Below are 22,433 nucleotides of genomic sequence, written 5' to 3'. Positions count from 1 at the left end.
CAGTCCTGTCCACCAGTACTCATTCCCCGAAGACATCGAAATATCACTGAGCATTGTTTATTATTAATATAGAAACTAATCTACGGAAATATCCGTAAGCATTATTCAGAATAAGTACAGAAACTTCCCCACCGACAAGCATTTAGCAATTAACGAAAATTTGAGCGTCTAATTATTACATAAAAATGTCCAAACCTGCCACCGTTGAAGCCTCGTTATTTGGTAGGGATTATTTCTTAGGTAACCAGGTAAGGAACAGAACAGGAATTAAAAATTTAACTAGCCAGAGAGTATTATGATCAACTAGTCTTCCTGTTCCTTAGTTGACAAAGGCGCACCTCTTTCTGATTTCCCCAGCACTACCAGTAAGCACTCCGATACTTCCCATTCGCTGAATTGAGATTTTGAAGTTCTGAATAAAGTTGTCTCCCTCTAACTGCTTCTCGGCAATACTTTTGGAAGTGGAGTCAGTGAGAAGCGCGGCATCTGATTGGAATAACCCTCTGTTTGATTCCAGAGTACTGTAATAATGCCTGTCGAAGTTGAGAGAGCTGCCAGGATCCATTGGCACTGTGGTTGTATTGTCAGCTAAGCTCGTGCACTTAGTCTTGAGCTCCTCTGCATAGGACTTGTCCAGGGAGGGATCCATGTCACCTTTCCCAGTGAAGTTGTAGAGTCTGTTGCTGAAGAAATTGCACAGCCCGACTCCGATAGTATGTCCACCTATAGCATTACCCAATCAAAACCTAATTTGTTAGATATAGCAGAAACATTGCTAGCTCGATATATATATATATATATATATACCATTTTGAATTGTATTTGTGTATATTTAGTTTGAGATTAGATATGGAGTTACCTGATAGAACAACTAAGTCTTCAATACTGAGTCCTTTTGCGGCAAAAAACGCATTAAGCTGGCTGAAATTAAAGAAGGGAGAAGGGATGTTGCTCAAAACCTCGCTTACATTGGATACCCTTCCATCCCTGCGGCCTGTTTTCACTGGCCACGAAACCCCCGCATTATTCTGCATAATTGTCAACAGCCATTTAATTACTGGTCACGTATTCATTTTACTGTGAAATGTACAACTTTATTGCATCCCAACAAGCCCAATGCTTTTACACGCATCAAATACTTGTGCGAAGACCGAGATTAAGTGGAGGTTTGGGGCTGTGTAAGTTAGTTTATTATTGGAGTTTATTGTTTTAAATAGAAAAATAATGTTGGTTATAATAGAAGAAAATTATTATTATTATTAAAATCCAATTTAAAAGTTATGGTCAAGCCCAGCAGCACATTGGTATATAAAACTCCTTGTTTGTTAGACAAAATACAAGTTCCCCTTTAAAATTTAAAAAAAAATGCTCTAAATAACAAAATAGTGCCTGCTATAATAGAAGAAATTTATTATTATTATTATCCAATTTTAAGGTCTCCCCAAGCTAGACACCAACACCACATTGTTGTATGAGACCCCTTGTTTGTGGGACAAGAGCACCATTTGCCAAGTGACTCTACTTCCTTCTAGTTTCCAACCTGTGCCCTTTTAGGAAAAAACATATGCACTTAAAAGTTAAACCCACTAAAGCTGTATGTTATAAAGTAATTAGAAAATTAATCTTTGCTAATAAAATAATTAGAAAAATAATTTTACATTCTAAAAAAATTGCATGTAAATAAATTTAATCTTTCTAAACTCATATTAAATCCCTACTCATAAATCTATACTATTATATATATAAAACTATAAAATCTATAACTAATAAAATTAATTTCAATTAGCTATATAAAATTAATTTCAATTAGCTATCCAAAACATGGAAAAAAATGAACTACAATAATCATAATGTACAGCCTTAACTAAACTATTATGTAACTCTAAGAAAAGAACAAGAACTAAATAAATGAGCTAGCAGGAAGAGCAAGTATAGGAAATCTGAGCCTCAGGAAAACAGTGAAATACCAAAGTTGATCCAGTGTTACTCAACCTTACATGGCAGTGGAATCGAAGAGTTAGGTTGCCATCCATCATATATATATATATGAATCGACATACTTTAACAATATTTTATATATAAAAACAATGGAACAATTATTTTCTTGTTAATCATAACTGTAAAGTTACCTCACTATTCACCTCTACTGCAAATTCATACGATTTATAAAGAAATAAAATAATTAAACCATGAGAATATACACTACCGCAGCGACAACAGCATCTCGCGCTACAAGGGAGAGGATGTCAGCGCATGAAACTACTCCTGGACAAATTTCTTCTAATTCACTCTTGGCTTCATCTATGACTTCAAATCCACGAAGGGAAAGATTGGGGATTGCGGCTTTCTCTGCCGTGTTATTTTGTGTAGAATTCAACAAAACCGATCCATCGCAGCCCTGCAGTACCAGTATTTCTGAAATCAGTACACTAACCGTTCCAGCAAAAAATATAATAAACAGAGCGTATATATTAGACGAGGCATACCCTTACAAAGCAGTCGTGAAAGTGCATTCTCAGAAGAGGAGCCGCCAGAGTTTTATCTTTCTTTATGTATTTCGTTGCAACTTTTTTAATCGTGCTCTCCGCCGAAGGGCACGTACTTTTGTAGAAATGCAGTATGAGATCACCCGTCTCAGGGCATGGCACTGCAGTTATAAATGCAATTCCAAGCATAAACACGACAAGTGAACTAATAACACCAGAATTGTTCCTCGTCATCTTGCACTTCTTTTTCTCGAAGCTTCACAAATTCGGAGACTTTCAGTTCCCTTTCCTATTGGAATGTAGTTATGAGCGATGATGTACAGAGTCATTACGTAAATTTATAGCACTCATGATGTCATAGACCACATGATAGGAAAATCGTTAAATAAATTAAAAATGGGGATTCCCAATAGATTTCTGCGCCTCCAAATATTTAAACATAATCAAAAGAACAATAATTTCCTTTACTTCAATCCCAATGTTTTTAAATAGAGACATTTGTTTGATAACATGCACAGTCCCTTTGTAAACAATTTTTTTTTTCGATTCGACTGTTCTTGTCATTGTTGATTGAGTACCAGAACTATGGCGTTTTCTCTGTCTTGCTGGTTCGACGCATCCATTAATACATTATTAATGAGGAGACCATGTGCAGCCACGCAAGACAGCAGTGAGATTCATGTGCAATCCAATCCAACAAATAATTTAAGTAGTACATCTTCATAGATGTTTCCTCCACCAGCGTAGTGAATCGGCGATGCTTTCCTCACACCGCTTTTGCCTTACAATTCCTTATTTCTTTTTTCAATTTTTTCAATGTATCTGCTCATTTTTCTTAGAGAGAATTTTTTGTAGTCTGCCATTTTGCTAGTCATTTTAAGCTTTTTCTTGTGAGGCATACTATGTTAACTAAACCAAATCACAATAAACCAACTTACCATAGAAAAATGTGTAATACATGTATAACATTACCATAACAACATATATACATATAACAATTAAGTGTATCAACACATAAAAATCATTCTAGCTAGACATACCTTTCTCTGAACCTTGTTATACTAACCATCACACTTGTATCACACTGATCCAATGTTGTTCTTGTTATCTTACCTTGTATGTTCGGACTGCCGCATCCGTGTTGACTTCTCTGCTAGAAGTTGTGCATGTCCTTTGTGTGGTGTGTTCCTAGCAGAGTTTGGACTGATCCCTTTCAACTCGAAACTCACCTTCACTGTCCTCCACGTTTAAATTGTTGGAACCTCTCATACTCATTCCTTGACTCACTGCATTAGTCACACTCTTGCTACTGACGGAGTTATCTTACTTGCCTTTGTGCGACATCACGGTCAAAGCATTACCTTGCGACCCACTGCTATGACTCCTACACCAAATGGTATGAGGTCTAATTGGGACTTCTTATCGGGGAGATCCCCTTGACATGTTGGTGGGTCCAACATCGTCAACATTTCTGGCACTAGAAGGATGGCCTAATGAAAAGCGGTGTCCTCTCATCATGTTGTGAACCTTTGCATATCTTTCATGGAGTCTTGCATTTTTCTTCCCCCAAAGTGTTTTTCGAATTGTGAAGATGTCTCCATGTCGGGGAAGCTGTTCAATCTCTTGTGTACTCACATGTTTGATGGTGAAGGCGAAGTGGCTTGGCCTGAGAACTTATTTAACTTCCTTTCCATGATTTATGAGGAATATGAGTTTACTAACGAACAAGCTAGTTTGCTGCTTGCATTCACACATCACAAATCCCCATTTTGTTAGGTGCTCAGCCTACCAGTTGACACCGTGCACTCATGTGAGCACTTTTGTGATATTATTGAAGACACGTTCCATTATTCTGATCCGTATCATCTTGACTGGAAACTGTTACAATAATAGAGGGCTCTGCATGAATTTGTTATTGATTTTTGGCAGTGCTTCTCTGACTTATAGTTTCACGCTCCAAGGAGCCAGATGAAGTTCTCTTATCTCTAGGACCGGTTCGAGTACTATCTTACGAAATCTGCCCGTCCTAAGAGAAAGCTTGATGTCAAGCCATGCTCAACCTTCTTCGTTGATGGAACTGTGCAATCCCATGTGGTAGCAATCACTGTCTCAACGGATTTTCTGCCTCCCTCTCATTCAACAATTCCACCATTACCATGTGATGTTAAGGATCATGTTCACACACTTATTCAACCTTCACACCCTCCCAACATCACTCCACACAATTTTCGCACATATTTGGTTGTGAGTGCTTTGGTTTCTCATATGCATTCTTTTTTTCATCCTCTGTCTTCACACCCAGTTGTTCCACCAGATGATGTTGTCTTGTGTTCGTCCATTCCGGACTCCTCGCTTGTTGTGAATGAGGAAGAACCCACTGACGGATTCGGTGTTTCACAACCAACATATGTTGTCATTCATGAGGAGTATGAGTGTGAGCTTGAGTATTAACACTCAGAAAGGATGGCTCCCTTCTATCTGAGCCCCCTCCGTTCTATCCTAACATCGTTGGTGAACCTACCATCTATGATTTTTCATGTGTGTCTTCATCGATGGATGCACCCATTATTGATCTTTCGCAGGACACAACGTATGTTACCCCATCATCCAACAATGGAGAGGACCAATCATTCATTGAAAATCCACTTGATCTTTTATCTTATATTTCTGGAAATGCAGAGGGTGAACACCCTTCCTTCTCATCTACCCCTCTGTGTGGTTTCGTCAAATCATGAGGATGTTGATTGTTTTGGAGAATTTCATATCTACGGATAAATACTAATTCCCTAGATAAGTAGCCATATCTAGAACAACAGTTTAAAGTATTTTAGTCTTTCCCCATAAGCAGTAGATAAAATGAGAAGATGAGAAGACCTACTTGTAGTTCTACTTTCCTCTTGTCTCCTTTGTATCGATCTTGTTACTCCTTCCCATACCTAATACACATGAGAAGTGTCTGTAAACACAACAGTAAACAAAGAAAAATATCAAAGAAAAATATCTATTGAATATAGGTGAATGGAATCAGATACATTTCACACATATAAGCATTATAAAACAATACAAACATATGGGAGAAAGGTTCAAACACATTATTAAATAAAGAAGGAATTACAACCATTGTATCTGATTCAAAGTCATTCCTCCAGCTTGGATCCCATCCACATCACATGAAAAGCATGACAAACTTGTAGCATTACAATACTTACTTCAAAGCCAAATCTCACAACAACATTATCTCCTTATAATTCAACATAATCTAGCCCCTGATCACTTAGATGAGTGGTCAATTTATAAGGAGATGAAGGAGTTTTTGTCATAAATGGTGGTATTGAATGGCCTTCCATACTTAGAATTAGTTCCATGAAGGAAGGGATGAGAGGATAGGATGCATCTTAACTCATTCTTCATCCATTTTCGAGCTCATAGGAGTTGATAAGTGAGGGAACCTTCTAGATAACTCCAAAATATAAGAATATTCCCCAAACCTTATGTGAATTTCGCTCAAACTCACCCAGCGCAGGTGGAACGAAGCCTAAGTGCTCTACAGAGCACACTAGCATGCTCTTAACTGCTCTGTAGTGCACCCTTATATTGGCCTACCTACGTTGGTCCCTTTGGAGGTCATTTCAGGATGTCTTCATGTCATGAAACTATCTGGGAAGGAGGCATTCAAAAGGGTGACTTTTTTAGGGCATGTAGCAACTGAAATTAGGGTTTGATGAGCCCTAAAACAATAATCTAGATGATGGGAGTGATGTTCCCAAATGGATCTATAACAGCTACCCCCTAATGAATGAAGTTGGAAAAATGCCAATGTCGAATGAAATTTTTTACAATGTGATGAGGAGGTATCGAAGTGGAAGGTGACTTGCATCAATTACAATACATATATCCTGATTTTTTATTTTTACATGAATTGCTAAGGGAAGGCATATCCATGCTGAGCTTGTAAACTTTCATTACATGTACATACACAGTTGTCTACAAATATAGACCCATGATTGGAATGACTATCATTGTAAGGCCATTGTACATATGATTTAGTACTCCTGGAATTGCAGCCTGGGTGGATGAAACTAGATCCGGGGTATTCTATCTTGTTCAATCGTTCACTGAAGTATGAGTCTAACCATGTGAATATGTGATCTGAAGTCGAACATGGGAAGACACTATCTAATTCCCAGCCAATGATGTAATTTTTTAATAGATGTGAGACAAATCACTGATAATGATAATGATCCTCAAGGTACTACAGTACATTTTGCATGGTGTGAATGGATGATTTGATGTTGAACACCATACAAAGTCTTTCAGGCAAAGTCCATTGATGTCAACCTATTGTCGGAAGCGTGAAACCTGCCATTGATGTATGCAAGCCTCAAGGTACTGGAAGTGTGTTTCTAAGTCAACTTCTTGGATTATGTGTTGATGTGGACAAGAAGCGACTCATCACAAGAGGGCCTCAAGGTATCCCACATCAACGACACAAAACAAGTGTAATGATTTTTGGAGACGGAATTTGACTAGCGACACAAGATTCATGAATGACGACAGTCATGAAAATCAACGTTTGTGAGTATTGCAAAGGATAAATTTTAACTGAATGACTTCTCTTGAACATATCAGCGACATAGAATGAATTGGCAGCATTGACCCAAAACCAATGTAATGGATGGTGTGATAGACCATAGGTATGATAACCATCAAGCAGATAACCCAACCCAAATAGTCTGAATGAATTGCCAGCATTGACCCAAAATCAAAAGTGATGGATGGTGTGATAGACCATAGGTATGATAACTATAAAGCAGATAACCCAACCCAAATAGTCATGGAGATGAAGTGAAAGTGTCATTTTCAAGAGCGACATGCTACCATAACATGGTTTTCCCCTTTTTCCATTGTCCCGAGTCGTTGTTGACCAGTACCTTTTTATTTTTACCAATCTTGAGGAGGATAACATATGATTGTTGTATAATTCCACCATTCAGGTGAATCCATCACTATGTGATGTTTTAACAAGTCTAGCGAAGGTGAAACTTGACCTTGTTTAAATGGACAAGTTTATTGCTATTTTATGTTTTAACGAGTTTAACGACAAAGATAACTCGGCCCTTTTCATGTTTAGAGAGTTTGAAAAGGGACAAAAATAAAACTCCACAATTTATTTTTCGTAAATTAATCTCTCAAGCCCCAAAAAATGTAAAATAATATGAAAGAGATACTATTGACCATGTTTAGTCAATGTATTCCTTTTTTGTAAATAATCTATCTCAGCCTGAAAAGGGGTTATACTTATACTGATTAGATATCGTTTCCAATCCATTAACGAGCTGAAAAGGACAACCACTCGGCAATATTTTCATGTTTAGAGAGTATTAAAAGGGCTTAAAGAGGACTCCACTTTGAGAAACGAGTGGTGTCTAGGGTAGAAAATGGTTCTGGTGATGTTGGAACTTCTTAAAACATGTTGATTTATGTGAAGAGGCTAGCTAATAAGACCACTCATTGCAACTGTTCCTCAAAAAGAGTAAAACAGCCAAGTGAAAGCGTATGATTAGCCAAAGGGATGGTGGTGATGGGATGAAAACAACCAAGGCTCATCTGACGAGAAACTATGCCTGAGATTGGCTTAAATAGAGTTTCATTTTTACACAAGCTTGAAATGAAAAACTATGCTTGAGATTGGTTTACATGCCCCCAACACGATGAAAGGGAGAGTCTCCTGTAACCAAATTGAAGTCGTTGCAGTGAAGTAGGACAGTTATCCAACACCTTTTTGGCTTCATCCAGATAGGGACAAAGGTGAATGGCATGATTCCCTTCACATAAGCTATAGGGAAACTTAACTTTACCACTAGGTGCATGCCCCCCAAGCTTCATTACATTCAACTAGGTGGATGGAATGAAGGTTCATATACGAGATTAGGTGAGAGACTCGACTGGGATTTTACGAAATCTAATCAAAGATTCAAATTGGAACTTTTCTCTAGGGGGCGTTGTTTCTTTTTTCTTAATGAAATTGACACAAGACAAGGAACTCTTCTCATATTCCTTGTTTCATTTTTTAACGAACTTGACACAAGACAAGGAACTAGGCTCATACTCCTTGTTTCATTTTTTAACGAGCTTGACACAAGACAAGGAACTCTTCTCAAACCCTTTATTTCCTTTTCTAATGAGGTTGACATAAGACCAGAAACTATCCTCATATCCTTAGTTTCATTTTTTAATGAGGTTGACACAAGACAAGGAACTATCCTCATAACCTTTGTTTCATTTTTTAACAAGGTTGACATAAGACCAGGAATTGTCCTCATATCCTTGGTTTCATTTTTTAACGAGCTTGACACAAGACAAGGAACTATGCTCATGGGCTTGTTTCATTTTTTTAATGAGGTTGACACAATAAAAGAACTATCCTCATGTTCCTTGTTTCATTTTTTAACGAGGTTGAGACAAGACAAGGAACTATCCTCATATTCCTTGTTTCATTTTTTATCGAGGTTGACACAAAACAAGGAACTATCCTCATATCCTTGTTTCATTTTCTAACGAGGTTGACACAAGACAAGGAACTATCCTCATATCCTTGTTTCATTTTCTAACGAGCTTGACACAAGACAAGGAACTATCCTCATGGGAGCTGTTTCATTTTTTAATGAGGTTGACATAGTAAAAGAACTATCCTCATACTCTTTGTTTTCAATTTTGAATGAGGTTGACACAAGACAAGGAATTGTCCAAGTAATCTGTTTCAGTTTTTAGTGAGGTTGACACACGAAAAGAACCATCCTCATAAGTTGTTTCATTTTTTAATGAGGTTGACACAGGAAAAGAACCATCCTTATACCCTTTGTTTCATTTTTTAACGAGGTTGACACATGACAAGGAACTATTCTCATATCCTTGGTTTCATTTTTTAACGAGGTTGACACAAGATAAGGAACTATCCTCATACCCTTTGTTTCATTTTTTAACAAGGTTGACACAAGACCAAGAACTGTCCTTGTATCCTTTGTTTCATTTTTTAACGAGGATGACACAAGACCAAGAACTATCCTCATGGGAGTTGTTTCATTTTTTAATGAGGTTGACACAGTAAAAGAACATCCTCATATCCTTGGCTTCATTTTTTTAATGAGGTTGGCACAAGACAAGGAACTATCCTCACACCATTTGTTTCATTTTTTAATGAGGTTGATGCAAGATCACGAAGTATCCTCATATTCCTCGATCACGACACATAAGAGGTCATGACTTCCAAGAGGTTCTCATCAGATGGGAGGAAAATGCTCTGGAGGAGAGATCTAGTTCCAATTATCCCAATACATAATGTACAAAATCATGGAATTGATTGTCTATTGATGCAGGCATGGAACAGGTTGCCACATAATTAACCCGTGGCGGGGATGATACCATTGTTACAAAAGGACCATTTAGGTAGGATGGTTGATTGGAAGCCATATTTAGACCGTGAAATGAAAGTTGATCAATGGTGACAATTCTCCCTTCATGTAGGAAACAAATCACTTGAAAGAGTGTTGAAACAATAGCTCCCATGTCATAAACATAGTCACACACATGAAGTAAATTGTAATCTAAAGGGCCTACGACTACCATCACATTTAGATAAACGATTTTTCCTCCCAAAGTACTAGGCAACTAAGGAAGGATCCCTAATGGTTGATTGGTTCCTCTGTTAAAAGCCAACATATTCTAGGTAACAAGAACAAGTGGTGGCAAACCGAGCGCTTACCAAGTAGTAGAGGAAAGGATACTCACAGATGTACCTTCATCTATTATAGCACCAGATAAAATCATATTACAAACATGTATTATGATCTAGAAAGGCACATAAGAAGGAAGACAGAATCCTACCAGTCGATTCCAATCAAAGAAAGTGACCGGGCTACTTGGAGGGGGTATCGTAGAAATGGGAGAATTAACCCCTTGAGTTACAAGAGCGGGAGGATTTTTACATTCTCTTCATGGAACAGGAGGATTTCTCCCAAGCTCATTGGAATCTGAAGAAACAAAAAGAACCTGAGTGGTATCATATTTACTCTCTTCAGGAAAGGTAGGATTAACTGAAGGTGAAATTGGGTCAACTGTTTCCTTGACCTGTTGATCTGGGTCAGGTATAGACTCATAGAATTCACTTTCAGAGAGAGTGGGTTTGATCGATGGTTGATTTGATTCAGTCAATTCATCAACTAGTGAAGGATTAAGGGAGAGCCTCCTGTAACCAAATGCAAGTCGCTGCGGTGAAGCAAGATGGTTATCTAACACATTTTTGGCTTCATCCAGATAGGGACAAAGGTGAATGGGGTGATTTCCTTCACATAACCTACATGGAAACTTAACTTTACCCTTCTTTCCATGAACTTTACTACCACTAGTTGATGGCGTGCCACTAGCATGATCTCTAGAAGTTAATGACACAAGATGATGTGAACGGGAAGAGCATTCTTCTAAGATCTAAGGACTATCAGGACAGTTTCGAAGAAGATGGTCTCCCGGATAAAATTTGCATGGATATTGAACTTTGTGAAGCTTAACGGATGATTTCTCATCAGATGTTGCATTCAAAGAAATGGTTGCTTGGTTGCCCCTTTGCTGAATTTGCTTCTTCTTCTTCTTCTTCTTCCCTTTCTAGTACCAATAATTTCACTAGGCGAAGAGGAAGAAGGGGAGGAATAAACAACCGAGGAAGAAGGAAAAGGGTCAACTTTAGGATCAACTGGAGGTTGATTTTGTCTAGTTGGAGGAGTACTCGATTGCAGAGAAATCACGACATTTTGAACCAAGGAGGTTGAAAACAACCATATTGGTAAGCCAATGGTAAATCCAAGTAGGGATAATGTAGCCATATAAGGAGCACCAATATTTCTGAAAGGAGGAAAAGGACTAGGATTCCCATCAAAAGGAATTCCTTTATCAGTGGACTCTTGATTTGTCACCATATGTTTCAACCTAATATCAACTAAGGAGTGAGCATGGAGGATGTTATCCGTGGTAAATTAATTTTATTTTAATCAATGTAACATAACAAAACAAAAGAGGGATAATCTAGGAAAAAGGTTTACCAAGTAACTTTGAACTGCAAAATACCTCTCAATGAACCGAGAAGTATGGGAAGGCAATCTCGCTGAATGTTGTGTTCGGTGTATCACAGTGTACAAGGCGGCCGACTCGGTTACCTAAGGATGGATACATCGCCCTATATACCCGAAGCTACATGGACGAGCTACAATATACTCACATATGTGGAATGAGGTATCACACTCGGGATGTATTGGAGACAAGTTAGCAACAACTGCTATGTTTTACGACACTGGAACACATTTCTAGCATAAACCTATAAATGTCTTTCATTAATTGACAATGCTCCAATAGGTAAATTCAGATAAATTTTAAGGTGATCTTCTTTATAATTTTCCTTTCAAGGTTCACCACGTGATGTATGTTTACAATTCCTAAAATGCAGCTAATATGATAAGCATTATTTTCATTCAATTGAACAATGAAAACCTTAGCTAGTAGGGATAAAGCAATCAAATCTTTGACAAAGAGCAATGAGCACATCTAATGCAATTTCCCTAGCTATTCCTTTCAAGCATTCACAAACTACAATATGAACGATGCAAGTTTTTCTTTTCAAACCCCTTAATGTTATGATGAACAAAAGGATAGCTATGCACATACAATCAATCAATCTTTAATAAGAACAAATACTTTTACGACACTTTCTTTCGAACAAAGATTAATCAATTATATTTTAACTTTGAATATAGACCGAGAGTGACAAAGAAAACATTTAAGAAACATTAATCAACCAATTCAAAGTAGGTCTAAACAAGGAGATAGAAACTTGTTCTCTAAGACATAACATTTATTGATCAATCAACAAACAAACAAACAGAGAAAAGTTACAAAAACACATTCCAAAGGTGGAAAACTGACCCTAGGAGGATCACTGCAGCCCTAAATGGGAGACAATGTGCTTCAGAGCATTTTCCCTAAGCCATGGGTTTTCTGCAGCATAGTGTGTCCCTCACAAGCCTATCCTGGTGATAGTGAGCCATTTCAAAAGGCAATTTGACACATTTTTGACCAAATTTTCAATGCAAAAGAGTTGAATTACAATCTATGAACACAAGTAGGGTCTGCAAAGATGTCTTAGGAGGTGGATAAGCTACTAGGAAAGAGGATCTTCCCACGTGGTGTCGCCAATTTGTTTTGCAGAATTTGGTATCTATGGATAAATACTAATTCCCTACATAAGTAGCCATATCTAGAACAACATTTTAAAGTATTTTAGTCTTTCCCTATAAGCAATAGATAAGATGAGAAGACCTACTTGTAGTTCTGATTTCCTCTCGTCTCCTTTGTATCAATTATGTCACTCCTTCTCGTACTTAATATGCTTGAGAAGTACATGTAAACACAACAGAAAACAAAGAATCGATCAAAGAAAAAGATCTATTGAATATAAGTGAATGGAATTAGATACATTTCACACATATAAGCGCTATAAAACAACAAAAACGTATGGGAGAAAGGTTCAAACACTTTACTAATTAGAACAAGTAATTATAACCATTGTGTCTGATTCAAATTCATTCCTCCAGCTTGGATCCCATCCACATCACATAAAAATCATGAAAGACTTGTAGCATTTCAATACTTGTTTCAAAGCCAAATCTCACAGCAACATTGTCTCCTTACAATTCAACATAATCCAACCCCTGATCACTTAGATGAGTGGTCAATTTATAGGGAGATGAAGGAGGTGTTGTCATAAATGGTTATATTGAATGGCCGTCCATACTTAGAATTAGTTCCATGGAGGAAGGGATGAGAGGATAGGATGCATCTTAACTAATTACTCATCCATTTCGAACTCAGAGGATTTTATGATTGATGGAACCTTCTAGATGACTCCAAAAGATAAGAATATTCCCCAAACCTTATGTGAATTTCGCTCAAAATGGCCCAATGTGGGTGAAAGGAAGCCTAAGTTCTTTGCAGAGCTCCTTGGCATGGACTTAACTGCTCTGCAGTGCACCCTTACATGGGCCTACTTGCGTTGGTCACTCTAGAGTTCATTTCAGGATGTCTTCATGTCATGAAACCGTCTAGGAGGGAGATATTCAAAAGGGTGACTTGTTTAGGGCATGTAGCAATTGAAATTAGGGTTTGATGAGCCCTAAAACATTGATCTAGATGATGGGAGTGATGTGCCCAAATGGATCTATAACACCGACCAACATCCTCAATTTTCTTATCTCAGTTGTCATGATCTCTTCACCTCATCATTCGATCATGATGTTGATTCACTTGTTTTTGATCTGTCTAAGCCACTGGTCTACGAAGATCCATTTAGGAAAACTGGAACTCCACAGACTGTCGAGGCACTTCAGCCTGAGCTGATGGTTATGTCAGGCCCTCGCTGTCTTGAGGTTGGTTTCGCTTCCAGTCAGAAAATTGTTCAAACAATCAAGGTTCCTCATCACTCATCTGTATGCACTCAAGATCAATCTAACACTCAGATCACACTTCCTCCACTCGAAATGCACGATCCCATTTATCATGCGTTGGAGGAGTCTTTTATTACAAGCACTTGTGCATGACATAAGTTATCTTTGTTTCTTTTATTGGCTTGCATGTCATAGTCAAGAGTGTGCTTGTGCTTCAATGTTGCACATAGTGTCACATGGCACGATAATAAGTCCATGGATTGTCCATCATGCACATGCACTCAATTATGTCCTGTGGGCACTTTGAAACACGAAGTGTGGCTATATTCACTGCTATATCTTTCTTGTATGTTGGTCACCAAGCCTTCACCCACATGGGTCTACCAATGTGCCGATGGCTACATTAGAAGTATCACTTCATGTGATCAGGCCCATGCACCGTTAGTGTAGGAGTAGGAGTAGTATTTTCTTTTAGTTGTTTGCTTGCATGCTTGTTTGCTTACATGCTTTGTTTGCTTGTTTGCTTGCTTGCTTGTTTGTTTACTTACTTCACTTTCATTTTTGCTTCTTCTCTTGCTTTACTTTGTTGATTTTTAGTTCATTCGCTTGTTTCATTCGTAGGTTAGCTTGGATGAAACCATGTGTGAGTCATGAAACAAGTTGGGTAAAGTACAAGAGGGCTTGTACAACTATCACTACTTGGTTATCTATCATATTTCCTCTATATGATGAGCCTGTTACTTTTAGTCCATGATACATCGAAGGAAAATACGTATTTTTTCAGTGAACCTTGGTGAAAACACAATGCTTGTGCGTCAACTAGGGTCACCTTCTCTAGTTGGTTGTTTTTGGGTTAACCCTTGTCAGCTCAGTCAAGTAGAGTAAGGTGACGGGGAAAAACCTTAATAGGCATGTCAGAGATACAATAAACTACTTCTCTTCTGGAACAACCTCTTCTGCTCTCAATAAGTCAGGATCCCTCTTCTGCCTTTGAAATCAATAAGTGTTATGCACAGTGAAAATGAAGAATGAAAAAAATGAAAAGTCAAAAAAATTCAAAATAAAAAATGAATAAGGCAAAAGAAGAGAAAGGCTTCCTTTGTAAGGAGGTCATGCAAGTAACTCCGTCGGGGTACTAACTAGGATTACTGCTAGCGGAGCCATGCTTTTGTTCCTATGTGGCTCCACCAAGGCACTATCCAGGCCTACTGGCAGTGGAGAAACACCAGAGATGAAACTAAGACTTTGATGACTATACTGCTTGTGCACCTATATACCCCACAACCCCAATTGAAACAACTGTGTTGCCTTATCTTTGAATGTGTGTCAATTGACCAAGAGCTTAGCAGATACTACATTTTACAATCAAGTTAGTGTGAAACCAAGATGAGCTGAGAGATGAACAATAATTCTTGAGGTGTTAGACTTGCTTTTCACGAACCAGGTCCATTCAGAGAGTGGGAGTTCTGCTACTGTGTCACCAAGTATTGTCGCAGCTACAAAAACCCTCCAAAATTTTTCCTTAGCCTGTTTTGGAGCCTCCCTACCAACCTTCATAGCATCTTGCCTTGCTTCATCAAGTCCTCAAGCTTTAGTGTCTTTATTACTCAAAGGCAGCCTTTCGATCATAGTTTGATATTTTCCCTTCATAGGTTACCCATTCGGACTTGGTCCAGTTGTAGGCTAAGAATCTTCCCAGTGAAATTTATGCATTTCTAGAGGGCAACCAACCTTCCCTCCAAGAATTTCACAATTCCATCTAATAGCCTGCTCAGCTCTAGGATTGCGCAATCCTGCCAGCCAAACCTCCTAGAAGGATTTGCACAATATTCCTCATCAATAGGAAGTTTAGGCCAGGATTTGTGAAAATTTGGGCAGTAGTCAATTGCGGGGCCCTTAAATTACGTAATCCGCTTGGGCAGTCAACCCAGATTACAGTCAGGAATGTGCATTTTTCTCTAGCATGCGAAGGCATCCCTTGTTTCAGAGATCTATGTTTAGCAGTTGGAGGTTACATGCAAGGAACAATATAGACCAGGGGGAGAAACTACAAAAGTAAGGGAGAATTCAAGAATTCCCTAACTAAGATAGTTTAGCAAAAAACATTAAGAATTTAAATAGTCAAGACAGAGTGCACTACAGCAAGTTATAAAATATCATTCCTAGTTTACCATTCATATTTCATAGAAACACATGATTATTAAGAAACATAAGGAAAGAAAATAATACACATGAGAGAAATACTTATTTGATTTTCACTTTACTCAAGAATCCTATAAAATGTCTGAGCTTTATTCCATGATCCAGCAATCCAATCTAGTTTTGATACAATAGCACTTTGGTTTGAGATAAAAGTCTATAGACATGTCTTTGAATCCATCCTAATTACTTCAAAATGTGAAGTATTTATACAAAAAAATATTTACAAAATATCTCATAACAATATGAGATTTAATCTAGGAAATCAAAATATCTTCAAGCATGAAGATAGAGACATATGGAAAATTGCATCATGTTGTCCCTTTTATTGTGGTAGTGCTGGTTGTTGCAGTTTGAATTTGAGCTCTTTAAGCTAGCTGATATTTGTACATTGGAATCATCTTTGTCTTTAATCTTTCACTGATACTCTTTAACCTACTACTCTTTGACCCTGTTTATCTATCCTTTCACCTGCCTTCAGATTTACTATGGTAACTTATAGTAAATCTGTCATCTTTTCCCACCATACATCCTTAGGTAATTTTTCTTTTAACATTCTTCTATAAGTTTCATCTGCCTTTGTGTATTTGGCAAAATTAGGCTTGGTGACAAACAAATGTTTCACCTCATGTTCTAGAAAAAACAGATTCTCCAAAGTATCATATAATACTTTCCTAGTTGGCAAGGCTTTGATACCTAAAGTTCTTGCTTATTCCTTGGCCAAATTCCTTAGCGTGTCAGTGTAGTCTAATTGGGTCATAAGTTTTTCATGGATGACCATAGGACTGGGAAGGCCTTTGTCCCTCAAAATTTGAAATTTGGCCATGAATCTGTCAATGCCCACCTGCATGTTATGGCATTTTTCCTCCAAGTTAACCATGAGGTTTCTTTTAGAAAGAACTTTTTTAACTTCTAGGATAGCTTCAGTCCTATCCTCTATACCAAGTTCATTGAGCTCATGTCTATTCTTACTGTTCAGGAAGTGGATGAGTCGATTGGCATCCTGAGGCATATCACCCAATTCTTCCTTTACTTTTTGAATTGCTTCAGTGGCCACTTTTACCAATTCAGTCTGCTTAAATATAACTTGAATTGATGGCCAAATATCATTGACATAGTCAATGATATTGGCTCAGAGCATCCCTTTGGTTTGTCCTAGTGGCTTTTGTAGAGTTAAATATTTTTCTAGGACCTTTATCTTCTCACCCATTCTTAAGGCTTTTTGTGTTTCTTCTCTCTGCTGTATTTGGGCAAGCTTACAATCAATTTCTAAGCTTGCTACATTCTCCTTTAGCATTTTGAGCGCTATTGCTTGGATTGACATATCCTCCATGGCTTTTACTAGCTCTATTGTTTTCTCTGTTGAAGTACCTGCTCTTGTAGACTCAGTTGTGATTGGCAGTGTTGTGGTAGGTGGAGATGTTGGTGCCAAAGATGTTGCCAATGTTGAAGGAACTACAGTTGTTACTGTGGGAATGGAAGTTGTTGAAGTGGTGGCCAATTCACTTTGTTTGGACTGAATCAATGTGTCCAATTCTTTCTCCATCTCTTTCAGTTGTTCATTTAGCTTTAGGACCAAGTCCATAAGCTCTTCTTGTCCTTTTTGTGTCCCCGAGACTTCTGTTGTTTGTGGGTGATGTAATGGTGGAATTTTGAGTTGCTTCTTCAATGTAGCTATGTCATCATTCCTCTTCTTTATCAATTTTTTGGTGGCCTTTACATCTTTGGGATCGTGTCCTAACTCAATGATTAAGTCCTCTGAGGAATTGATTCTGGTGTCTTTGGCCTATGAAGAGGCCTTCTCCAATTGGAACTGAGTTGATATGTTATTCGGGGAATTCTGCAATTGGTGGGCTGTGATGGCTTTCCTTGTCAAGGTGGAATAAATCATCCCCTCTGTCTATTTGTGCAGCTCAATCTAGTCAATAGGATGTACATCCTTTGCCAGTGCTTTGAAGTCTATCTTTTTTAAGTCTACTGCTGATCTTGGTTGCTATGTAGTGGGCTTAATGAATGTCATTTGCATTTTTCCTTCTATCACATCATAGGCTGACATAAGCCTTGTTTGACTGGTAGGTTCCATCGTTAGGTATTGTGCATAATTTTGGGCTTTTAGCCTCTCATTCTTGGCTTTTATATCCTTGTGCCTTTCTCTAATATCTTGGTCTCTGTCATCTGGCATCCTAAATCAGGACACTTCAACACTCTGCTGCCTTTCCAACATCTGAGTATGTGATGCGGAAGGTTCTGGTGTCCCCCCAGAAGGAGTAGCAGGCCTACTTCATTCCCTTTCTATGTTGGTGGCCTTGTATTTTTCCTTCTTTCACATCATAGGCTGACATAAGCCTTGTTTGATTGGTAGGTGCCATCATTAGGTTTTGTGCATAAGTTTGGGCTTTTAGCCTCTCATTCCTGGCTTTTATATCCTTGTGCCTTTCTCTGATATCTTGGTCTTTGTCAGCTGGCATCCTAAATCAAGACACTTCAACACTCTGTTGCCTTTCCAACATCTGAATATGTGATGTTGAAGGTTCTGGTGTCCCCCCAGAAGGAGTAGTAGGCCTACTTCCTTCCCTTTCTATGCTGGTGGCCCCCACTATTTCTTCTGTGAATGATTATTGAGAAATAGGATTTAACCTTTGCCTTTTGACCAGGCTAGTCTCTGCATATGTCTGTGAGGTTGCTTTTCCTGATGTAGTGGCCTCATCCCTACTTCTTTTGAGGATTTTCTCCTCATTTAGAGGATTTTTCAAGATAGGGGGAGTACTCATAATGGGCTCAGATATACCTATTTGATTCAACTCTTGTGATAAGTCTGGTTGTTCTGACTCTTCTTACACCTAGGATTCTTCTTCTATATGTGATTCTCCTTGTGCTTGAGATTATTTTGGAACCTGCCGGAAAGAACCCTCATCAAGCCTTTTCTCTAGATCAATTAGATCATTTTCAATAGTAACTTTAGTGCTATCCCTGTCCACTAAATTATTCTCCACCCATTCCAATTGATTTTCATATTTTTCTATTTCAGGGATTTCATTGTGAATGTAAGGAGCCATCTTGTTTTTCTGTCTTCTGTTGCAGATGAAGTCCAAGGGATCATATCTCCACATGAAGCTCTATTTTATTTTAAGTCTCTGAAGGATTTCCTTTGCTTCCTTTCCAGCTTCTCATCTATTCAACACAAAGGGGTTTAGTTGATCTTTGATTCTGAGTTGAGCTTTCTTTTTTGTTTTAACAAAATGCACCTCATCTGAGTTGATTATCTGCCTATAATACTCCAGAGCAAATAGTCTCATTGGGGGGTATCTGGGTAATTTATATGCGGCCAAATCACATCCATAGATCCTAATCTCAGTGTGATTTTGGTACAAGTACCAATCTCCCACTTTTTGTTGTTTTGAAAGCTGCAAGATCCTCTTGATATCTTAACTGATCCTTGGAGGAGGACTTCCTAGCAGCATGGTCACTACAGGATGTAAAAAAAGATCTATGAAGTCTGTGTATGGATATGGTGAGTCATACTTATGGATCAAAGGAGTCCAGAAAATCACTGACCTAGGGTGACCTTTAGTATCAAGCTTTTAAAGAGTAAAGGGGAACTTGTCAGCTTGGTAATATAGAAAAAGATGGTACAAAACTGAGGAATACTTGAATACTCTTTCCTATCAGTCTAAGAAATTGTTCATGCATCCTATCAGCTATGAACTTGGCATAATCATACATGACAGCAGGAGGCTGTCTTGGAGTGAAGATGGGCATGAAGACTAAGATGATTTCATCTATGTATTCACTGGTAGTATATCCTAAGATACTAGATTTCATTGACACAACTTCCTAGCCAAATTGAGGAAATATGGCATATATATATGGGGGAGGATCTATTATAATATGTTTCACTTCTACAATAAAAGTCTGGAACATTTCAGCAAGTTTGGCAGTGGTAAGCTTGGGGAATCTCTCTAGTAGGTCTCCAATTGCAATAGGGGTTAGATTTTGCCCTAGTTGTAGTTGCAGCATTTCATTGATTGACTCAATAGTGATGGTAAAAAGTATGGTTCGGTCAGGGGACATCACTACTCTTTGATTGGGAATGTAGTTTACATGGAAATAATGGAAAATTTCTAGAAAGATGTGTACCTCAGGAAATTGATACTTGGGAAAATTACACTCCCAAAGACCTATTTTATCAGCATTGTTTAGGTATTGGTCTCTGTATCGGCAGTATAATTTGAGTGGGGATTCATGGAGAAAGGTGTCCCTAATTTGGAAATCTTTATCATCAAGGGGAAGGTAATCCAAGTCTAGGTGAGGAGTGGAAATTGGTCTGACATCCATGGCAATTGGGGCTTCCATTCTCAGTGCTTGTGGATTTGAGAATGGGGGAGGTAAATTGTTAGTTTTTAAGGGTAATGGTGGTTCAATTCCAAGTGGGTTTAAGTTACTAGAGTTCCCTTTTAATTTCAATTAAGAAAACTTAGTGATTGGTTCACAAATTGATAGGACTTTCAATGGATTCTGGCTTAAATACCTGGAATTGAAGAAAACTGTGTCTGAACTGGTTAACTAGCAATTATGAATGGTTGAAAAAAGCTTCAATCAGGCTGGAAGGCAATCTGGGAGCTTTATGGCATCTTCATAGTGCAATTTTATGTGGGTTGATGGCTTTCGACGTTCATAGGTGCATGCATGGAAGTTTACAATTAAAAAACGATAAAAACAATGATTTGGGGCTTTTCTTATTTATGCACAAAAAGTCAATTTGGCAGGTATGGGTGAGTAGTAGTAGTTTGTCGCGTAGTGGGGTGAACAATGGCAGTTTTCGCGTGTAGTGGGCTGGTGGTAAATGGTTTACTTTGCACAGCCTTTGGGCACTTGGAGGTATTGGGGGGAAGTTGCCTGATTCCATTCATTGGGCTCCATGTTGCCTTGGGGGCCCAGCGGAAAACAACCCATTCGGGCAATAAATTTCAGATTTTGGGCCCTTTCAAAATCACATGGGTCGTCAGATGGGGAGGGGAGAGATCGTGTGGTGGTTGGGTGATGAAGTCTCATGGAAGCTAATGGGGAGGCCCGATGGACAAATAAGCGCGAAGATTTCGGTTTAATGAGGGACTAAGGTAGGGATTAAGGTATTGGGTGTGACTTAATTGGGTTTATTAGCTAACTTAATCAAGGATCGATTAGTTAGTGGGTCTGGGGGTAGAAAACCTTGGTTTATATAATTAAACTGGGGTGCAATTAACTAATAATGCAAGAGTTAATATATATACAGGAAATGGGTTTCCACTAGGGATTTAATAAATAAGTTAAGAATTTAGTCAAATGGGTGGAAGGGGTACCACACCCTAAGCATGCGATTTTCATGTTTTTAGTGCATTCCAATAATCACATAAGGACTTAGGATATAGTGTTTTTTGTGGATTTTTGATGTGAAAATGAGTTATGTGAGGAGAACAAATACTTTTCCTAGGTAAAAGTGATTTAACCTTAGGAAAAGGGCATTATTAGGAAAATCGATGAACTAAAGGGGGTAATGAATGTTTATGAGGGGGTTTTAGTACTTATTGCCTATAAGTCATTGAGCAGAGGGTCAGGTCCCTTCAAAAGTCAGAGAAATGCTCTGAGCCTCTTTGACTTAGGGTTTTTAGGTACTTTGAATTTTATTATGGGAAATTAGTTAACATAAAGGTGAAATGAATGAGGGAGATTAATTAATTGACTTTGATATCCATTTGCATACTTGAGTGCCCATTCACATTTGGAACTTTTACGACGAAAAAGATGATACACATGCTTTTGTCTAATCAATCATCAAAATTTTGCAACCTTTCTACTACTTACCCATCTACTCATCGTACCATTTTTACTTCTCTTTGCTAGGGTGCATTTGAGCTAGCAAACACTTATCAAATATTTTTTATTTTCCTTTACAATAGTAAACAAACTATATCTAACCTTATTACATCCAAGGGCTCAGATTAAACAGTTGAGCTCTTTATATTTACTCTACCTATCTACTCATTTACCAAGGTTAAACAGTTTGGTCAGATTTTATTCTCTATCTATGGACATGAAATTTAAACATGAAATAGCCAAGTTTAAGCATGTTGACTATCATGGATTGCGACAAAGATTACAAGTTGCACACAATCATTTATTTTGCACAAAAAGTAAATAGTAGTGGCATTTTGTCTTGCACACTTTCATGGTCTTTTCTTTTCTTGGAGTTCATATTTTTCATCCTTTTTAACCTTTTTTATTC

The 22,433-nt window shown here is 38.1% G+C and overlaps 1 protein-coding gene across 5 annotated transcripts; it reads right to left on the bottom strand.

Annotated features, from left to right (window-relative positions):
• Positions 1-319: 319 nt before the first annotated feature.
• On the bottom strand, positions 320-2,720 carry LOC149202269 (peroxidase 27-like). Of its 5 annotated transcripts, none has more exons than XM_089399926.1 (4): positions 2,487-2,720; positions 2,204-2,398; positions 860-1,028; positions 320-723 (listed from the first exon to the last, which is right to left on the bottom strand). In XM_089399926.1, exons 1-4 carry the CDS (start codon positions 2,718-2,720, stop codon positions 320-322), a joined length of 1,002 nt encoding a protein of 333 aa, XP_089256052.1. The 5 variants fall into 5 exon arrangements, with proteins under 5 accessions (XP_089256052.1, XP_089256053.1, XP_089256054.1 ...); XM_089399927.1 differs by having other exon boundaries at positions 2,207-2,398; XM_089399928.1 differs by having other exon boundaries at positions 2,210-2,398.
• Between the last annotated feature and the right edge of the window lie 19,713 nt (positions 2,721-22,433).

The sequence above is a fragment of the Pinus tabuliformis genome, chromosome 2_1 (genome assembly GCF_031772625.1).
Source record: "Pinus tabuliformis cultivar Carrire ecotype Pingquan chromosome 2_1, CPIR1, whole genome shotgun sequence".
Taxonomy (NCBI): Eukaryota; Viridiplantae; Streptophyta; class Pinopsida; order Pinales; family Pinaceae; genus Pinus; species Pinus tabuliformis.
The sequence above is the reverse complement of the archived record's forward strand: the minus strand, read 5'-3'. Positions and strand labels throughout refer to the sequence as shown.